Below are 19,801 nucleotides of genomic sequence, written 5' to 3'. Positions count from 1 at the left end.
TTTTGAGGCTTCTGAGGACAAAAAAAAAAAAATTCAGGACAGATACTACCCCTAACTGATTACAGAGTCCCTGAATTTTCTGAAGCCATCCCAATTGCTCTACTTCTGCTGGGTTTAAACCTATGCTACTTCATTTTGAATGCATAGCAAGGGCTTTTCCCTTGTTGGGAACATGCACTACTGGTACCCATAGCACTCAGAAAATGCGAAGTTCATTATCTCACACACAGCCAGACACACACAGAGTTCCACACGGCACACAGGCAGCACCTGGGCACAGTGGCTGCCCAATGCCCCCACAGCCCAGGATGTGTGCAGAATACACTCATATAACGACTACAGGCTGCATCGAAGATAACATGGTTTATTTCTTCATGATATTCAGATTAAAATGTATCAATGTATTTATCACAATACTACATTTTAGGACAAAATCATCAGTGCTTTGAAAGTCTTCATAATGTTTATTCATTATAAATAGTAAATATTTACTGAACTTTTTACATGAAAGACATTTGTTTTTTGTTTTCTTTTTTTGATTTTTTGTTTGTTTGTTTGGGTTTTTCTTTTTTTTACAACACATTTTGTTGTAGAGGCTGCAACACAAAGATAATATTTAATTTTTCCATCACCCTTAAGACCGTTGTGTGAACTAACCTCTGTACTGAACCTAGTCTAACTCACTACTTCATAGTCCTTAACTCTAAAAGGAATGTATTTGTGTTCTGCCTCCCTCTTTGTTCCAAGAATAGAGAGAAATAAATAATCCCACCTTCCATCGTCCTCTTCCTCTCAACATCACAAAACACAAATTTATTGACATTCTAAAATGTCACGATGCAAACATCTTGTAAACCTTGGTTCCTATAATTATACTGTCTATATTGGATATCACTGTATAATTTAAACAGATGTGTCAAATACAGGTCCATCTCTGTCTATGTCCTGTACAGCACTAAAAAACATGTAAACGTAATCGTTTCTTCCTATTGTTTCCTGAAGATGACCTTTAAATCATGATTAGCAACCTGGATTTCAGTAATCCAGCAGACTGCAACATTTCTGTATTTTATCATCAGGAATTATGCACTGCAAAAATAAAAGTACCTGCAAAAATATAGTTCTGATTCTATATCTATGACTTTGGATGATCCCAAAGTTTGTGTGAGGTACACAGTATTGCACATTGCTAGGCAGTTATGAAAAATCAGTCGCGTTGTTGGTGGGGTGTTTTGTCTCACATATTTGTTTAAAAAGGTAAAACACACTGGGAAAACACGTACAAAAAGGCAAAATCTGGGTTTCATGTTACACAAGATCTCCTCTCTTGGTAAAGCCAAACCTGTGAGTGGCATTTATTGCCAAGGTGATTACAAAAGCACAGTAAGGTAACCAACGAGTTGCTTGGGAAGTCTTTCACACTTATCCAGCTTCCTAGGGACTGTGACGTTTCCTCTTGATGACAATTTCCAGTGTGTACAGTGAGAGGCTCTTCCAACCTTGCTTCAGAAACTGAGCTGTTTTAAAGTTAGACTAAAGTCAGCACTGGATGTCAGATGAGTCAGAGTACACAGAGCTCAACTGCTCTAAGTTTAGTTTCAAAATGTTCCATTTGTCCCAATCAATGCACATTAATTTCAACAACAACAAAAAAATGGAATGTTTGCCAGGCTGTGATGTTAAATACTGCTCTGTTTTGTATACCCACTCATAATGAAGCATGTCACATTTATTCATTATTGCTTTTGGCCTTTGTCTTCTGTGTAGCTTTGCCCAGCCTTCAAAAGTCTACTAAAAGCTATGACTGGAGAGAATATAACAAGCTTGTTTCTCTCAGTGGGACTGCCCCAGTTTAGGCTGCACTGTGTTGAGAAGATCCCTCATATCCAAGCCTTGGAGTGAGACCGGAAAACAAGACCAGCTTTAACTTGAAGTGGACAGTTCATTTATGCAATATCTGGCTTCAGATAATGAAAGGCACCTGCAAAAAAGCAAAAGAAGCTTTTTAAGTCATGCTGTGACAACCTCACAGCATGGGGCCATGCCAACTACAGGTTGACAATGTCATATTTAATACTGATGTATCAAAGGAAAGGGACTAATATTTTTATTCCTAGGACAAGTTTGACAAAACTCTATGTATCTGGGATTATATACTGTAATGATTCTTGAGCTGACCTCATTAAGAACATGTGTTTCTAATAGTGGAATGCCAGCGGTTATTTCATTTTGGACAACTCTTATGTTTTACCTAATGGCAATCAGGTTTCATGTCTCAACAATTAATAACATCAAGATGTTGTTGACATCACTTAAGAAAATAATTATGCAGCAGAAATCCTGCTCGAACAATCAGCTATCTCACCAGTGCATGGCTTTGAGGAGAGGTAGCAGTGAGCCCTGAGGATCTCTGCTCAGAACTCCCTTCCTCACAGACAGACGGACAGACAGCCAGCAGAGGCTGTGGGCAGCTGGGTGCCCTTCCCAGTGCCGAAGTGCCGTACTCACTTTGGCCGTACTGGCCGTACTGGTAGCCCGTGACGGGGTCCATGCTGTATCCCGTGGTGCTGTAGGTCGGTGGGCAGTAGGACTGGGATGTGGGCAGGCTGTCTAAGCTCTTCATGTGCTCTAACCTCTGGCTGCAGCTGGCTGACACAGTGGTGGTGGGCTCCAGCCCCCCAGTTAGAGGGGACAGGGCATAATCAGTTTGGGGCTGGTGAGGCACACCACCGTGGTTAGTCAGGAGTCCCATTACCTAGAAAGAAGAATAATAGAAAGAGTTAAAATAGATTAAGAACTCCATTGCTTACAGAACCACAGAAGTTCTCAAATCTATAATTTGATTTCCTAAACCAGGTAGATTTGATACTTGAACTGTGCTTTGAGTAGCTAATCCCAAGAGGAAGTAGAATTTGGTTGCATCATCCACCAAAATAAAATCTGATGGCTAGAAAGCAATAAGAAGTGATATTGGGACAAATAAGGAATACTTTTATTTTTTTTAACTTTTATGATTTTAGAGTGCCTGATCCCAGCCCAGCTAGGAGTTCTGCAGATGTTTATTCCTTGAGGATGAAATTATAAGAGAACAAAAAGCAATTATTGGCTGTTTAACCATGATGTCCTCATGATCTAGAAACATAAAAATCTGTGAAAGAGCTCACCATTTTCTTCTCCAAGATCAACAACCATTACAGTGAAATCAGTTTGGAGCATATCCCAGTAGCACTACTGGTGGAAGTAACAAAGAATCCCACAGAATCCTGATGTTCTGGGGTTGGGAAAGGGGCAGAGCAGCTGTACCCCCACTGCTGCATGCCCTGTGTGCTGTAAAGAAGTCAATGTGCAAGAATAAAGTGCTGGTTCTAACACCAGTTATTGATTCCAACACCACAGTTAGAGGACACAACAGAAAGGGTCAGGCACTCCAGAGCGACTTCAAGTCAGCTATGACTCCACTATTAAGCTGCTTCTACAGGGACTGTTACGAAATCAGTAGCTGAAAAGAGTTTACTGGAAAAGACATGCTTGTCCCTAGAAAAGCCCAGCCCCCCAGGCCACAATTTCCAGTAGAAGAGCAAGAAAATATTTCAAAAGCATCTGCATTTTCAAGCACGGAACTGCAGTGAAAAGTTCTTGCTGTTCAAAAATCTCTCCCACTACAAGTTGGTGAACATTTCCTCTCCTGGTACACCATTGTAGAACATTTTGAAAATAAGTGTATGACTCAGATTTCCTTACTTTTTGCCGAAGTAAATTGCACACAGAGCCTGACAAACATTCTGCAGCTTCTAATGGATGGGTGACATATAGCTTTTGCCAAAACTGCATATTGTGATAATTTACAGGCTGTTTTTGGTCCAAAAAGGCATTACAATTATCTGACATGTGCTATTTGATAATCATTTTGCTTTGCAGCAATTCTTGCCATGAACTAAAGAGAGTTTTGGTTTTTTTTAATTGGAGTCTATTTTTTAAAGACTAAATTAAACCTCATAAGTACAGATCTGTTTCCTAAGGTTCTGATGCTCCTCCTGGAATTGTACTTATTTTCCATCACAAACTAAAAAAGTATTATTATTGAAGGCAGCTTGTGTTTTCACTCTGAGTTGTTTGCTTTATTGTTGGCTTGGAGTTTTTTCTTAATAAACAGAAGAAACATGATCCAGGGATAGCGATTTAGGTAGGAAAGAAGACCTGCACAGTTTTTACATGTCTGATTAGGAAATGAGCAAGAGGTAGAAACAGAGTAGCTCAGAAAGAGAAACCCAGATCCCTGCATCGAGAGCACAAAATATGTTTGCATCAAATGCACCCAAGATATCTCACTGAAAAAAAAAAATGCTGAGAAAGAAATGCAGTTACTACATATAGCACTGGCATGTTCACTTCTGATTCACTGAGCTGAAAAACATGAGTTTAACCAGTGGTATTTGCTGAACGTTTCACAAACTGAAGTATTCATGCAAAAACAAATTCCAAAATATATGCAAAGACTGCATTCAGATATTGAAATCTTACAAGTTTTAAAAGTTTTTTTATAAACTTTTGTTGATAAAAACAAGATGAACTTGGATTCAGGATGTAAGATATTGTCTATTAACAAATACATTCAATGCCCAAAACCTGTTAAAAGAACTTGTGGTTAATAATAAAAAAACTCTGAAATCACCACAGATTGAAAAATCATGTTATCTGTACATCATTTTATGCCAAAACCCCCCAAAAGTTGAAAATACTGGGCTCTCTAGTTTTTGTTCTAATAATCTGTTCTGAAAATTATTAAAATTTCTATTATTTTAGCAAGCTTTTCTGTTTCAGAAATTCCAAATATTTTTCTTATAACTTTGGAATTTGATATGGTCCAAAATGAAGCATGCTTAATGACCTGACACTGCATCAGCAGGACACAACATTAGAACCTATGTTCATTCAGTTATAAGTATCTTTGTCCTTTGAAATTAACACTATTGGAGTTAAAAGAAGAGAAAGACACTGCATCAGCAGGACACAACATTAGAACCTATGTTCATTCAGTTATAATTATCTTTGTCCTTTGAAATTAACACTAGTGGAGTTAAAAGAAGATAAAGAACTACAACAAAAAAAAAAAAAAGGGATAAGTTAAACATTTACATAGACAATTACTATTTTGGGAAATATTTACGTTGGCAGGAGTATCATGGTTTTGACTACAGTTTAGAGTGCACAGGGGTTTATCAGAAATCTCAAGTGCAGAACCCTTTCCATTACCCTGTAGGGCCAGTGTGACATTGATATTTACAGGAGTTCCCCACGCTTTGTTCCAAGTTCAAGAGCAGAGAGAAGGGGCAGGGCTGGGCTCACATCCCACGGGAGCTCCTCTCTGCCTCGGGGCTCTCACATCACTGCTTGTCTGCCAGCACTTTTAGAACCGATTGCTAATTTGGGTAAATAACTATTTTACCAACTGTGGATATCAACTAGAGGTTTGTTTTAATTTAATGTTTTCAATGGAATAAAATCCGAGACAAAATTATTTGGACTTTGCCATCAAAAAGAGTGAGCTCAAAAACTTTCGGATTGGAAGCTATTTTAAAATTGGAGATTTGTCTTGAAATTTAAACCTGGGTCCAGACAGAATCTCAAATGCCACTGAAACATCAGTAGCAACTCTATTTGGATAGAGATTTCTTTTCTTTGACAAATGAAAATTAGCATTTAGTGAGATTTACTTTAACTTTTTTAAAATTAGAAAATAATTAGGTATAATTTTATTAAGTGGATGTGCACCTAGTAAATATTCTGGAGCAGAACTCACTGAGCTGTCTGTCTCTGAGCTGGAGAAAACTAAAGTCTGAACAGTAACCAACTTGCCAGAAATATCTTCCTCAGAGGCCTCAGAATCATCCTGCAGTTGATTAGTATCTAAATAATTCGATTTTTGGTCATGTCTGTTTTGAAAGCTCTAAGGGAAGTAGCCCGAGGGCAGGAGTCTTTGCTATGCTATGTGCCATGACCTTCTCACCCATACAAGGAGTTACAGGAAGGGCATGGCTAACTTTCACCTAATCAATTAGAAATCCATTAACGGGCCATGTCTGCAAGACGCTCAGCACCCTCAGCTCAGCTGCACGGGAGATGCACAAGGATTTGGATTTTGCAGCTCAGATCTTCTGTGGGTATGAAGCAGTACAGTTCTAAGTAAACAGATATGATTGCTTTATAATAGTTAAGGTAGAAAATAAATTTATTCAATCTCTATACCGTCCAAATTACTGGAAAATATGTACTTCCTTCTAAATCACTTTGGGAAAGCTAAATTAGTAATTATCACCTCACCGACCCAGAATCCAAGGGCTGAGCTAACACTGCATTAAAGTGATACAATAACTTTTCAATTTGTTTTAGAGTAGAACTCCCATAAATGCAAAAAAAAAAAATCAGATTTAAGTTTTTTTGCTACATATATTTTGTTCTCACCTTTTACAAAACACATAGAGGAATGTTAAGGCACAACCTTTGTGCTTATACAATAAAATACAATATATAATTGATAAAATCACTCTATTAGAAAACAAAGGGGAAATTATGGATAAGTAAACAGAACACAGTGGACTGCAACAATCAAAGTCTGCAGAGAAGTTTTTAGAGAACACATCTGAAACAACCCAAAATATTCATTAGGACAAATTCCTTGCTGCTGGAGTCAGCACAGAATCACCAGCTGAGGATACGCTCGAGAAAGAGAACTCGAGGGATGAAAGCCTTAAAGGCATGAACACAATGTCTGGTCCAGTATCAGCTGCTGGAAAATACTTCTATTATCACCAAAATAAAGGTCTTTAAACTAAAAAAAGAAAGCTTATTTTATTGAAATGAAACATTCTGGCTGTTAACATGGTTAGTATTTGAGAATGTAGGAGCCTCCATAGGCACAATAAAATTCTCATATGTTTTAATTCATTTACGCATGCTTGTGTTTAATATGCTTTGTGACCATGCCTGCAATTAATATGATTTATGAGAAAAGAACATGTGCAATATTTTTTTGGGTACAGTGATACTATTTTTCCCCTCCTGTGAATGAAAGATTTAATGAAACAGCTCAAGGAAAATGGTTGGCAGTTAACATATTAAGTTGAACTGACAGAACCATGAGTAAACTTTAGCACAGTTAATGATATCCTCTTATCTGACCCTGACACATTTGCAGCATGTAATTTACAGAAGCTCTGTCCAGGGAATCTTGACAAATGCTCCTAACGATGTCAGGGCAATGTTCCATTCTAATGTAAAACAGATGTGGGTCAGATACCCTCATTCATCACTAACACTGAAAATTTTAAACTCCTTCCGAGATGAATGGCATTACCTGCTGTTCACTCTCTTCACTGTAGAGAAATCTCTCAAAAAACAAAATATTGCACAAGAAAGAACACAAAAAGGATTGCTATCACTCACTATAATGAGAGATTTTAGAGGATTAATTGAAGTTAATTAACTATATGGATCTATATCTATAGGATCTATATCTATAGGAACCACGCTGCTGATTCATTTTATATATATATATGAATATTTCTATTGAATACAAGAAACCTGACAAAAAGCAATTTTTTGCCAAATGGCAAGAGCTGGCACCCACATATTTTGTTGATGAAAATAAGAGCAAATGTACTGACTTTGGACATTGATGATCTGGCCCTCTGAATACTCATATCAATGAGACCTGATACTGATTTCACACCACCAGGTATCACTGGTACCTACACTGGAATTAGAGAAGGTGCAGTGGTGCTCATTTAGGAGCACCTCCTATAATTAGGAGGATAACTTGATTCTTTCATTAAATACATTTTGACCTACAAAGAATTACCAATTTTCAAAACATTATTACAGTCTGTCACAAAACTCCTGTCTCTTTAAAGTGCTATATCACAGACTCCAATATCACCAAAATAATTCTAAGATCAGCTGATTCTTGAGCCCTTGGTATGAAAAGCAACCAAAGATGACTGAAAAGGTAAGAAACAAAGCTCTAAGATGAACATATAATTTATGAATATATAAGCATATCTATCCAATTAAACATGTCACAACTTTTTCAGGCAGCCCCAGAGACTGGAGTCTCATGACTTTAAATGCTCAACTATGGCAATATTACTCAAAAGAATTCATAACAAGCCTAAATTTAGTATTAGGTTGCTCTTTGCCTGTGAACTCTCCTCCTCCCACTTTCTATTCAGCCCCAAACACAAAAGAAGGATTCCGGCCATTATGAACACCAGCCCAGCTGTCACTAGCTCAGCGCTCACACACCTTCCCTCAACAATTGGGATGTATGGATTTGTTATGGCTGAGAGCAAAGCAAACCAAAAGAGAAAAGTTAAGGTGGACATTCAGAAACATACAGTTTAAACAGTCACCTGTTTATTTTTTCTGCTATATTAATGTATTTAGTAAATATGTTATCTACAAATGTATACTGCTATAAATAGAATAGAATGCTATAGAATATTTTATATAAAATATATTTACAAAATAAATAATACATGTTGATATTTTTACACAGTAACAATTACAAAACTATTGAATCTCATCTCTTTTACTCACAGAAACAAAAAATAATTAACCCCATTGTCTGAACTTCTGGTTTTAAATTTAAAAAAGAAAAAAAACAAAAAACAAAAAACAAAAACTCGTGTTCATGAAGATTATATCATGTGAATTAACTTTCTTACTCACTAAGGAATCCATGCCCTGTCTCATGTTCTTGGGTCATTAAGCAAAGAGCTCTCAAAGCCAAGTGCATTGTGCCAAAGATCATGAGCTTCTCATTGCTGTGGGACTTGAACCCAAATGAAATGTTTCTGTGAGCAGCAAGCTCAAGGTAATCCAACAGAAGGCATAGGGAAAAGTATAATGAATTAATGAATTAATAGTTGCTTTTTTCACTGCTCTTGCCCCTCTTAATGAGGGAATGAAAATTTTTAGCCCTGGTTCTTAAAAACAGAGTTAACAAGACAATATGAACATATCTAACTGATTCGACAGCTGCCATCAGTTGCATATGCCAGGTTAATGAGAACCAAGTGCTCTCAAAGACTTAAGAGAAGCCCATTGCCTAAGATCCATCTCACCAAAAGGAGTTACAGGCTAACTCTTAAACTCAGGCAGTGAAATGTTTTGACAGTAGAAGAAAGAAACCTTGAAACAGCTTGAGTCTTTACTACTGTTCACGGAAAAGTTTGGGATTTTCTTATCAAGATTTTTCCTGAGTTGCAGGTAATGGCATGAAACTGCAAACTTTGTTAAAGACTGTTATGATCTCCTACACAGCCCATTCAATACTCAATCCACTTCCCATTTTAAAACTGCAGCCTTTAAAGCTACAGGTTTGATTCAATTATGGGGGCAGAAGGCAAGGAAGTGGAAAGAGTAGATCTGAGAATTTTTCTAGAGGGCAAGGAGAAAAAACAATTATGCCTAGCAGGAGACAGGTTACACATGTTTGTTCTTCTCCCAGTAAAATCTTAAAACTGAAGTGCTGTTTAAGCCTGGATTATCCTACAGGTTAAACATCCTACAAGTTAAATATCCTACAGGTTAAATACAGGAAGCACACGGCCTGGCGGGCAGCAATCCCAGCAGAGTATTGCTGCTCCACCTGGATGCACAGCAGCCAGAGCAGCACTCTCCAAACCAGCAAACTGCTGACCTGGTGTAGGGCAAACTCTGCTGCTCTGACACTAATAAAAAGCACATGAGGAGGTCAGGGGATGCCGATGTATACCGGAAAAGCCTTTTTCCTTATCTTAAATGAAGCAGTTCAAAATACTGATATGCTGTCTTTAAAACAATCTGCCCTTCACCAAGACCATACACCTGCAGTTGGGAGACAAGTGTTTCTGCAGTCACTGCTCTGCTTCACAGCAAAAAGCCAGAGATGGCCACTAATCATAAAGTGCCGTGCCAATCCAAAAGCATGCCTAAGTCCTGTGTACATACATTAACATCCAGATATGCTATCCTCTCATAATTCTGAGTTAAAAAAACATTTGTTAAAAGAAAATTCACTGAGCAACTAAAACCTAATTTAAAAAGGAAATACAATATTCCCATAAATGTATGCATGACAGGCAAGAAGCTGCATAATAGGCATAGAAAACATAAAAATATGCAATTTACATATATTACACACTAATAATCTCTTTTCTGACATTATATTTAAAGAGCCCTGGCTGAGATGGCATGCTTGCAGTTGAGTTGCTTTTTCATGAAATACAAACACTCCAGGCTGCCATCTCCCCAAGACATTAATCCCTGACTTTTTCCAGCAAAAGTCAACCCATTGCATGCCTGCAAGACAGAAGTTCTCTCACCACATCCAGGTAGTATTGAATAAACCAGATGAGCAAGGAGAGTAATCAGCCATCTGAAGGATATCTGCAGATCTTGTCTTGATGCTAAAAAGTATTAAACGAGGTGGAATCTTTCTGTTCTCTTATATTTTTAAACAAGAGCAACAACTTTTCAACACCCAGCTTGCAAGACAGGCACGTAATGGAGCATTTTGCTTCCTAGAACTGAGAAATACAGTCCCCTCTCACCCCAAAATTCAAGGCTAACACAATAAAAATAAAATAACATCACCCTAGGTGTCTCTGCTTGTCTTCTACCTTCACTGGTGTTTGCCTTAAATACCATAGTTGTCCCTCATATTTAAGAAAAAAGTTAGAATGGAACATTCTACATAGAAAATAAAGCCTCCCTGATGTCTTTGTGTCAGACCCCCATTTGTAATAAATCAATGACAAAGAGGAGAGAGAGGTTTAAGTCTGCTAAGAATATGAGCCTGTGTATCTTAGTATTAGATTTTGTTCTGCATGTTCTAAGGGTCGGTTTTTTTTAATCAGAAAATATTATCTGGGCTTCAGACAAAGTCCCCCCCTTCCCCCTCCCTGCTACAGCCACCACAAATTCAGCTTTAGACTCAGTTTGTCAGGAGCACTTGCCAGCAAGAGACACATGGATGGGTGGAAACATTATGTTAATTACTCACACACCCAGATTTATTGTGGTCAAAAATGCACTGGCTAATAAACAGGCCCTCTTTCTTTCTCATCTAAATTCCATGCACACAGGCAGGGCACTGCAACGTGCCCACTCAGCAGGAAAACTCCTGTTTCCCTTTTTCATTAAACCCCAGGTGCAGAGCTGGCTTTCAACTCTACCTTACCTCAGCCTCTCTTTCAACACCTCAGGAAGAGCCCTGAGAAAGCATGGAAAGAGGATGCACAGTGACACACCCCACAAATAATGGACATTTCACCCACCAACATTGTGACCAGCAGCTGAGGTTCCTTTGGACATCAAGAGTTTCACTGGTTTGCTACAGCCCCACAATTTGTTGCACACAATTTACGTGTTTGAGGCTGTATTACTGCATTATATAAATACAAAATCTGAATGTGTCACTTTATAAATCTCTACATTTTATGCAGGTCTCTAACTGATTGTTTAGGCACCAAAAATTATATAGAGGAGTTGTTGGCAATGCCACATGAATTCAGGTCTGGGTTTTCATTTGTTTGTTTGATGGGAAGATTTTTAACAGAAAAATCATTTAGCTGCCAAGAAGTTGCTCCAAATCAAAATGGATATTAAGTAATCTCCACTATGCACAGAGCAATGAAAGCATGATGTCAACTTTAAAGGGATCAACATCCCCCTAAACCTAGCTCTACCTGTTGGTAAAGCTGCTGGACACAGACAGAAGTGCTAAGCACTAGGTTAGAAAAAGGTTTCAGAAGTCTAAGGAAAACAAATAAACAAACAATAAAACAGAAGTCTCCTAGGGTAAAGACAGGGCTAGGTGTAAAAAAGCACAGAATCTACTTTTGATTACATCAAACCTCAAATGAGCAAGACTTTGGCAGGAGGAGACCTGGCCTCACATTTTTGTCCCATTTTACCCAGCCATCACAAGATTTCTTTACTGTTGTTGTGCTCCACTTCTGTGTCACAGACAATAAAAGCTTTGTGAAAGGGAGGAAAAAAGAGATCACATTTTCCATAGTCAGAACCAACACACATTTAAACTGACACTAACAACACTTTATAAGGATTAACATTGAAAACCAGATAGATAATTACGTCCAAAATGTGGAAGCCTTGCACACTATGAAACTAGCCATTAAAAAAAAGAAACAACTAATATAATGTCATGGATTTAGCTGAAGTTTGCATTTAGAAATCAGAATTCTTTCAAACAAAATCTATTCAAGTCTTGATGGAAGTACATCCTTTTGTTTTTCTGTTGGTATTTTTTTCCTGAGATTTCAAGCCATGAAGTTTTGTACCACACTCCATGCTATAGGAATCTGTGAATCTTAATTACATTTACCGTTACAAAAAAGGGTTTATGAACTTTTGCCTTTGGGCAAAAATGTTTATTTCATTGCCTTTGTTATTCATTCTTTTCAACTCCAGAGCCTTTGAACTTTTCAGCTGCACAGAGTTATCACCGTTGCACAGGAACCAGGAACTGCACTCCCGAGATGCAAACCACAAGTTGAAGAAAACGAAGGAGGCAAAGATATACGAGTCGTTATTTTGGCCACCCTTTGTGCCATTAAAATCTCATTTTCTGCCTATTAGAATGCCCTCTCCCTGCTTAGGCAGTGGTGATAGTCAGTGATTAGTGTGTAATTGAGTATAATTGTCTTTTCACTTTTCATTTGTGTCATTCTGAGCTTCTCTCTGTTTTTCTAACCACTGAGAGGAAAAAAGGGTAGAAAGCAGATAAAGCTGTTAAAACTCTCACTTTCAGCCCTGAAGAGATTCCTGATTGTAATTATAGATTGCATCTTCTTTGTGACTCCTCAGAATTTAGTGGACATCTCTTTCCAAGCACCTGGGCAAAGCTCTTGCTAATAAAATAAACTACCATCTATTCAAGCTTTAACTAATAATGTCAGCTTCAGACAGATGCCGTGTGTAGGAAAATTTAACCAATCTTTTGACACTCAATTATCAGGCAATTTATTAACCTGATTTCCTTAAAAGAGCTCACGCAAATTAGAAAAACAATTATGGTATTCATGCATTTATATGTTGCCAAAGAGCAGTAATGCTCCTAATTTATGTATTTATAACTCGATTACAGCTCATCTCAATACACATTTCTTAGTCCTTGGAACTCTCCTCATACAACTTGCCCATAATTTTCCTGGACCACTTGGTAAAATCTTGATGATGTTATTTTTAATGAGATATTTTATTCACAGAAAAAAATACAAGCTCTGTTTTCTGTACCTAGCCATGCTTCTTCAGGAGAAGAGCAGTACATTACAAATGCTTGACAACTGGATGCAAACATGAAGTCTGCATGATTCCATTATAAATCTGCTGAAATTAAATATAAGCTATGACTCTTTATTCAGCCAGTAGGAGGAAAAAAAATCTAAAAAAAAAAAGGAAACCAGCAAACTGAAATCATGTGGCTTATATAAAGAATACATTATGGTTTAAATTTGGCAATTCATTATACTGTGGCCTGAGGGAATAGACTCTTTGGTTCTGGTATACAGCAAATCCTCTGTCTGAAAACACAGGACTGACCTGAGGTGAGAGGCCATTGCCAATGGCAGGGTTCATGGGATTGGAGGGCCCGGACGGAGGCACAAAGCTGTCTGTATAGCTGGAAAATCCATGCCTGGTGCTGGGCAGGCAATAGGCAGAGCTGCTCTCTGGGTTTGAAGGGAGGCTGCTTTGGTGTACAGTGCTTGGAGGGAGAGGCTGAGGTCTATGGACGGTGCTGCTTGGATCAGACACGGCTGGAAGCAGAAGAAACATGTTGATATGTTTTCCTCCTTTACTTCTGGCATAATAAATTCATTATGTGAAGCTCAGCTTAAGATTACTGCATCAGAACCTGCATCTAAATACTGGTTAAGTAGAAAAGTAAATCTGTAATATTGCTGGATATTTAACTGGCCTGTGAATTTACACAAAAAATTCTTAAACAGACTGTAAATATCATAACAACAGACATGTGGTTTTCAGACAACCCTTAGTGAGCACATATTGTCAGCAGTATTTTTTTTTATATGTCTATATATAAAAATAAAGGGAAATATTTATTTCTTTATAAGACCAGCTTTCCCCTCCTGGTCACAGCTCAGAAATCCCACCACAGTTTGTATCAAGTCAAGGAATGGATGGAAGAAGGCCTGGGCTTTGAAAAATTCCCTCAATTAGAACCTCCTCCAAGAGTTAGGATCCAAATCTCAAGGAGAAAGCAATAAGAGGGCATAACTTACTTTACAAAATCTCACTCATATTTTTTTTATTTAATATTACAATCTAACAAAGCCTAGATTAGAGGGTCTGTTCCCTCCCATTCAAGTCCATCAAAGTTCACAGAATTTCTGACAACATTAAGAAAAATTTTTACCCTACTGGGACTGGCTACTGACTGATGTGAAACAAGGTGGTCTGAATAGCTGTTTTTTCCACCATCAGATAAATATTCAGAGTATTTACTGAAGTTCCAATACTCCATCACTGAGAGTCACAACAAAGAGTGCACCTGTCTCTTTCTACATCACACCAAACACTTCCAGCAAAGGAGGCCAATGCAGTGGACAGGGATGAGTGTCCATCACTTTACCAAAGCTGCATGCCTGCTGGGCAGAAGGTGATTATTTCTCTGGAGAGCACCCTTCACATGGAACCATCCCTTTCTTGCAGCAAAACAAATCTCAGTTCTTACATGCTTAAAATAAACAGGCTTGCAGGATCCACCCTGAGCCAGACCCTGAATTGGCCAACTAATTAGAAAAGAAAATATTTTTACAGTTGATGAGCACAGGAAATCCCCTCAACAACAGCATTTTAACCAAGTACCTGCAGGCTACTGTACCTTGGGGTATGGAGGTGGGCTGGTAGGAGGGCTCAGAGAGCTGGTACGTTGGCAAAGTCGGCATGGCACTGGGTGGGAATCCTCCAGGGATCAGATGGTTGAAAGCCATCAGTTGGTTGGCTCCTGCCTGCTTCCTCCATCTGGCACGACGATTACTAAACCAGACCTGCAAATGTTTCAAACATGAACATTTGATTTTTGCACATTTAATACAGATGTATCAGAAATAATGGCGTTGTATTTCAAACACACTCAGTGTCTGAGATGAGAGAGGCAGAAGATACACACTGAATTCAGTACTCCTAGACAAGAAAGTTGCCCTTGGCACACATTTCCATGGCCCAACAGATTCAACACAGAAATTCTGATCCCTAGTTTCCTCTCAAATTCAGCCACTCCTGAGAAAAAAAATTGTCTACTCTTTCAAGCTTTAGTGGTTTTAATCACTATCTTTACTGTGGCAGATTTAATGACAAAGGAGAAACTTCTCCACTTAATCTAAGTGCCAGCCAAAGCTATTTCATCTGTACTGTATTGTCTTTAATTTGCTGACAAGTAAGTGGCATCACTTAATACACTGTTAGAAGGTACATGTACTTTTATATTGGGATACTATATTGCCCTAATGACCAACAGAACTTCAAGGTTTTAATTAGAAAAATACAAGCCCTCTGTACAAAATACACAAATCCCTCCCAGCAAGTTTTCATGTGTTCACATATGTACAAAACAGTAGGTCAGAACTTCAGTACTAGATTAGCATTTCAGAACCCCTTTGAAATCTGTTCCCAGGACAGCACACCAACCAGATGGGGTTTGGATTTGTGGGACATTTTAGCTATAAATCTGCTTTTCTTCACATCAGTCTCAGTTTGTGTTTTAAGCTTTCCAAGTCTTGGATGGTTCTTACTACATCCAAGATACAAAGAGGCAAGACATCACAAATGCAGATATATTAGGAGTTGCAAAACACATTTGTTAATTTTGATATTATAACAATTCCACACATCACAAATTGGAAGGGCAAGGAATGCAGGGGTGCCTGGAGAAGGGTGAGGCACATTGCCTTGTTGTGGGGTCAGAGCAGGCTCCTGATTACAGCTCTCAGCTCCGTGGTGGAGCACTGAGGGAAAGAATTGTTGGTTCAGGTTGGTTCAGGTAATAGAGACGGCACACATTTGTATGAGACAGTTGCTCATAATCCTACACCTTGAAGCAGCTGTGGTGCTCATCTATAGATACAATTAATTAGATAAGCCCTCAACTGAGTGTTAATAGCTGATAAAGTAGATCTGTACAGCCTGTAAGGCAGCCTGGCCTGAAAGCCACTGAGGCACGTTAGCTGATGAGCCATATATAGAAGTGTTGGTAGAAGATGGGCCTCAGATCTGTAACCCTTCCAACAAGCTGGATTATGAATCAGGCATCACAGACTGGGATTCTAAGTGTAACACCTTTTACAAACCATGAGCGGCCCTCACACCAGAGGATAACAACATTTTGGGCTGCACTGTGAGCTTCTCCTCTGCTTGCTATTTCATGACAGGAGTGGTGGGACTCACTGGGCCATCTGGTTTCTGCCATAGGCCATCTGTCACGATGCAGTTTGTTCTGACTTCATCCTCTTTTCAGAATGGGATGCTCAGTTCACACAGCTGCCTTCTTCTTTGGCTGCAACGTCTACTCCTCAATTATCCACTCCCACTCCAGTTTAAGATCTAGGACAGAGGGATAGGTGGAGCCTCTGTTCTCTGTCACAAATCCCTCTCTTGTTGTTTGCTGTACACATTAACCCCCTCTGTCTCAACATGAACCATTTCTGAAAGCAGCTGGCAAGGACAAGGCACTGGGGTGGAGATGCAAAACCTGCAATGAGCAGTAGTTGAGGATGGGTCTAAACTCAGCCTGTAGAGCAAGAGAGGGACCTTGCTAAAGATCCAAAGAGCACTTAGGAAGGATAATGGAGGTCAAAGAGTGACCAGGGAACAGCAAATGCTTGTTGTAATGAGCTGACCCAGGTCATTAACTGTGGCTTTTTGCCTTGACACTCTCTCTTCTTCAGGTCAAGAGGGTTATCTCATGATCTCCAAGTGTTTTGGGAACATGAACAGAAGAACTCGGCTACATGAATGGATTTCACTGAGGAAAGTGAGGTAATGAGGTTTCATTTTCTCTACAGATAAACATTTGCTTCAAGTTCCAGATCTTTATTAAAATCAGTCAAATCCCAAACTTTAATTCAGTAGAAAACAATTTACATAAATAACAAGTTTTATTTTTTTATTTACGGACAGATTTTTGGCTTATTTTGTAGACTTGCATTTTTTCCACAACTGCAGCTACATATTAGACATCTCTGAAAGGAACACACTAAACAGTATCAAAAAGTCTGCAGCAGCCACACAAGGGACATCCTTGCACAGAGCTTTGTTGCCACCTGGAGCCCCATTATACTGAGTGGGACCCTGCAGGGGTGCAGAAACAAGGATGTGTATTGTCACCTCAGTCCTGTGTGATTGGGATGTGCCAAATGAGTGCTACTTGATGGGCACCCATGTCCCATGGCACTGGCACTGTCTTCTGGCACTGGCCTCTTGCTTTCCCCAGTGGCAGGAAGGCAGATGGCACCTGACTAGCACCAGAGTTAGTCCAAAATTAACTCACCAAAACCCCTTGAACAAGTTCAAACCTGCAGAGGAAGCCTTATTGCCACTAATACCACACAAGTTCATCACTACAGAATGGTAGAGGCACATAAGAAAACAAAAATACAAAAGCCACCAAATCAAGAAAAAGTTACTAAAAACTAAATAACTGAAACCTAAATATTTTATTTACATTTTATGCAATGCTTATTAAAATTAGTCAAATCCCAAGATTTATTCAGAAGCTTGAACAGAATTACGAATGTTGAGTTCAGAACCTATTCAGAAGACGTAATTTTAACTGAAATTAATGGGGGGTTTAATGGTAATATTTCCCTTAGACTACAGTCAGTTACCTTGATCTATTTCAAGAATTTGGATTTTTTTTTCATTTCTTAAATCCTCATGTATCATGAAAAATCCATGTACAATACTACCACTAAAGAAATCTTGAAAAAACTTTGCTAATCTCAAGCCAAGACTTAAAAATAAATCCAGTCACCACAAGCCAGTGTGCCTGCTTAGAAACATATTGTAAAAACCTGGGGGAATATTTTCTTTTGTTTATACATTTCCAATATGATTTAAATACAGTGTCCCCTTATGTGCAACAGATTTCAACTTCCACCAACATGACAAAATTCTCATCTTATAAGTGGCCTTTTGAAATCTAGCAGGATGCTCCTGTTCTCCCACAATCTCCTTTTGAGAGGCACAATCATCACCTGGCTGCAGGGATGCTGCCAGTACAAAGCAGCCCCTGGAGGAGATCCCGAGTGTCATCCTGTGAGAAAGTGCCACCCTGCAGTGGGCACAACAGAAATCAAAGTCTAAACTATCTAAAAATGGACAGAGGAAACATGTCTTGGCTGAGGGACCCGAGCATTCAGAAACTGTCTGCACAGAAGCCAAGTCACACTCACCGTAGTGAGGCTTGGACTCCTCAGTTCCTGTGTCACTTTCAAAGATGGAATGTAAATGATCCAGATGATTTGGAAACAAACTTGAGTCCAAATGTCTGGCCAACATTTATGGCTTGAAAACAGAACTGAATAGGATGAAATACAGAACAAAACAGGGGGAAAGTAGCACTTTCAGTACTGGAGGCTCCAGTTTTTTAAGCACCTGGGACTGGACTGACCAAAAAAGAAATCACTCTGCAACAGAACATAAAAACTGTATTTTGCACCAATGCAGATGGATAAGGTGAACTAATAGGTTTCTTCCATCTCTGTTTCCTGATATTTGGATCCTGCCTCTTATTATCATTTTTTCTTAAAGCAGTTTGCAAGTGATCATGCCAATATCTTATTTTGTTGATCTCAACAGGATATTCTTTAGAAGATGCATTTATTCACTTGGGAACACACTAGTGTAATTAGCCTTGACATTTCGACAGTCTGATCATAAACACAGAGTGCTGTATGTGCTTTTAAGGCAAAAAGATCTCTGATTCAACAGGGAAAAACATTCAAGATGTGAATGTTGCAAAAAACCCATGGATATTTTGTTATACAAAGTCCTGACCATTGCAAGCATGAGTGCCAGAAACACAAAAGTCGAGAGACTGATGTATTGTTAATGGCACTTCTAATTTTAGATGGATTCTAGATGGGGGGAGGGAGGACTTGGTTCAGTTTTTTCTCATTATATTTTTCATGGTAACTGGCTCCCCCAACCTACTATTCCCCACCTCTCCCTTCCCACAAAATTCATATGTTCAAAACAAAGTCTGACCATCCTGGAAGCCAGAGTCCTCAGCGGATGTTCCACCAGGGAAAGAATGTGGGCTGTGCCAGAAGCAGCAGGGGTGCCCTGGGAAGAGGGGAGGCTGAAGAAGGAAACTGCAAACAAAGCTGAGCTCCACCAGCCCAGGCAGAGCTGACTCTGTTACCTTTGCAAAACATGGCAGTGTGACTGCTACAACTGCTACAGACACCTTCAGGGTCTGCTCCTGCAGCCCCTACAGATGCCAGACCCCACTTACTTCAGCAGCCCTTTGAGGGTGTGCACAGGAAATAAGTTTTTTATCCTTCCTTCTTTTTTTTTTTTTTTTTTTTCAGTAGGGTGATTTTCCATCCTAGCTCACCAGGGTATCAGTACTAAGAGTTGCAGGGAGAGCACTGCCAGGGAGCAACCACAGGATGAATAAAGAGTAGAAAAATAATTGCTTTTTTAGCACAACTAGTTGAAAAATAAGCTTGACTGTGACATCTGCACAGCCCCAGCCTCACAGGGATAAGGTCCA

General features: G+C 39.0%; 1 protein-coding gene across 4 annotated transcripts in view; it reads right to left on the bottom strand.

Moving 5' to 3' along the window:
- Positions 1–355: 355 nt before the first annotated feature.
- Positions 356–19,801, bottom strand: part of PAX3 (paired box 3) — a 75,062-nt gene continuing 55,616 nt past the window's right edge. For all 4 annotated transcript variants that reach the window (XM_039722421.1, XM_039722423.1, XM_039722422.1 and 1 more), the window contains exons 6-9: positions 14,909–15,074; positions 13,606–13,820; positions 2,509–2,755; positions 356–1,981 (exon numbers count right to left, since the gene is read on the bottom strand). In XM_039722421.1, coding sequence (XP_039578355.1) covers positions 1,947–1,981; positions 2,509–2,755; positions 13,606–13,820; positions 14,909–15,074 — 663 coding nt within the window. In that variant the 3' untranslated portion in view covers positions 356–1,946. The remainder of the gene's footprint in view (positions 1,982–2,508; positions 2,756–13,605; positions 13,821–14,908; positions 15,075–19,801) is intronic.

The sequence above is a fragment of the Passer montanus genome, unplaced genomic scaffold (genome assembly GCF_014805655.1).
Source record: "Passer montanus isolate IOZ18808 unplaced genomic scaffold, ASM1480565v1 scaffold48, whole genome shotgun sequence".
In the NCBI taxonomy this organism is placed as follows: Eukaryota; Metazoa; Chordata; class Aves; order Passeriformes; family Passeridae; genus Passer; species Passer montanus.
The sequence above is the reverse complement of the archived record's forward strand: the minus strand, read 5'-3'. Positions and strand labels throughout refer to the sequence as shown.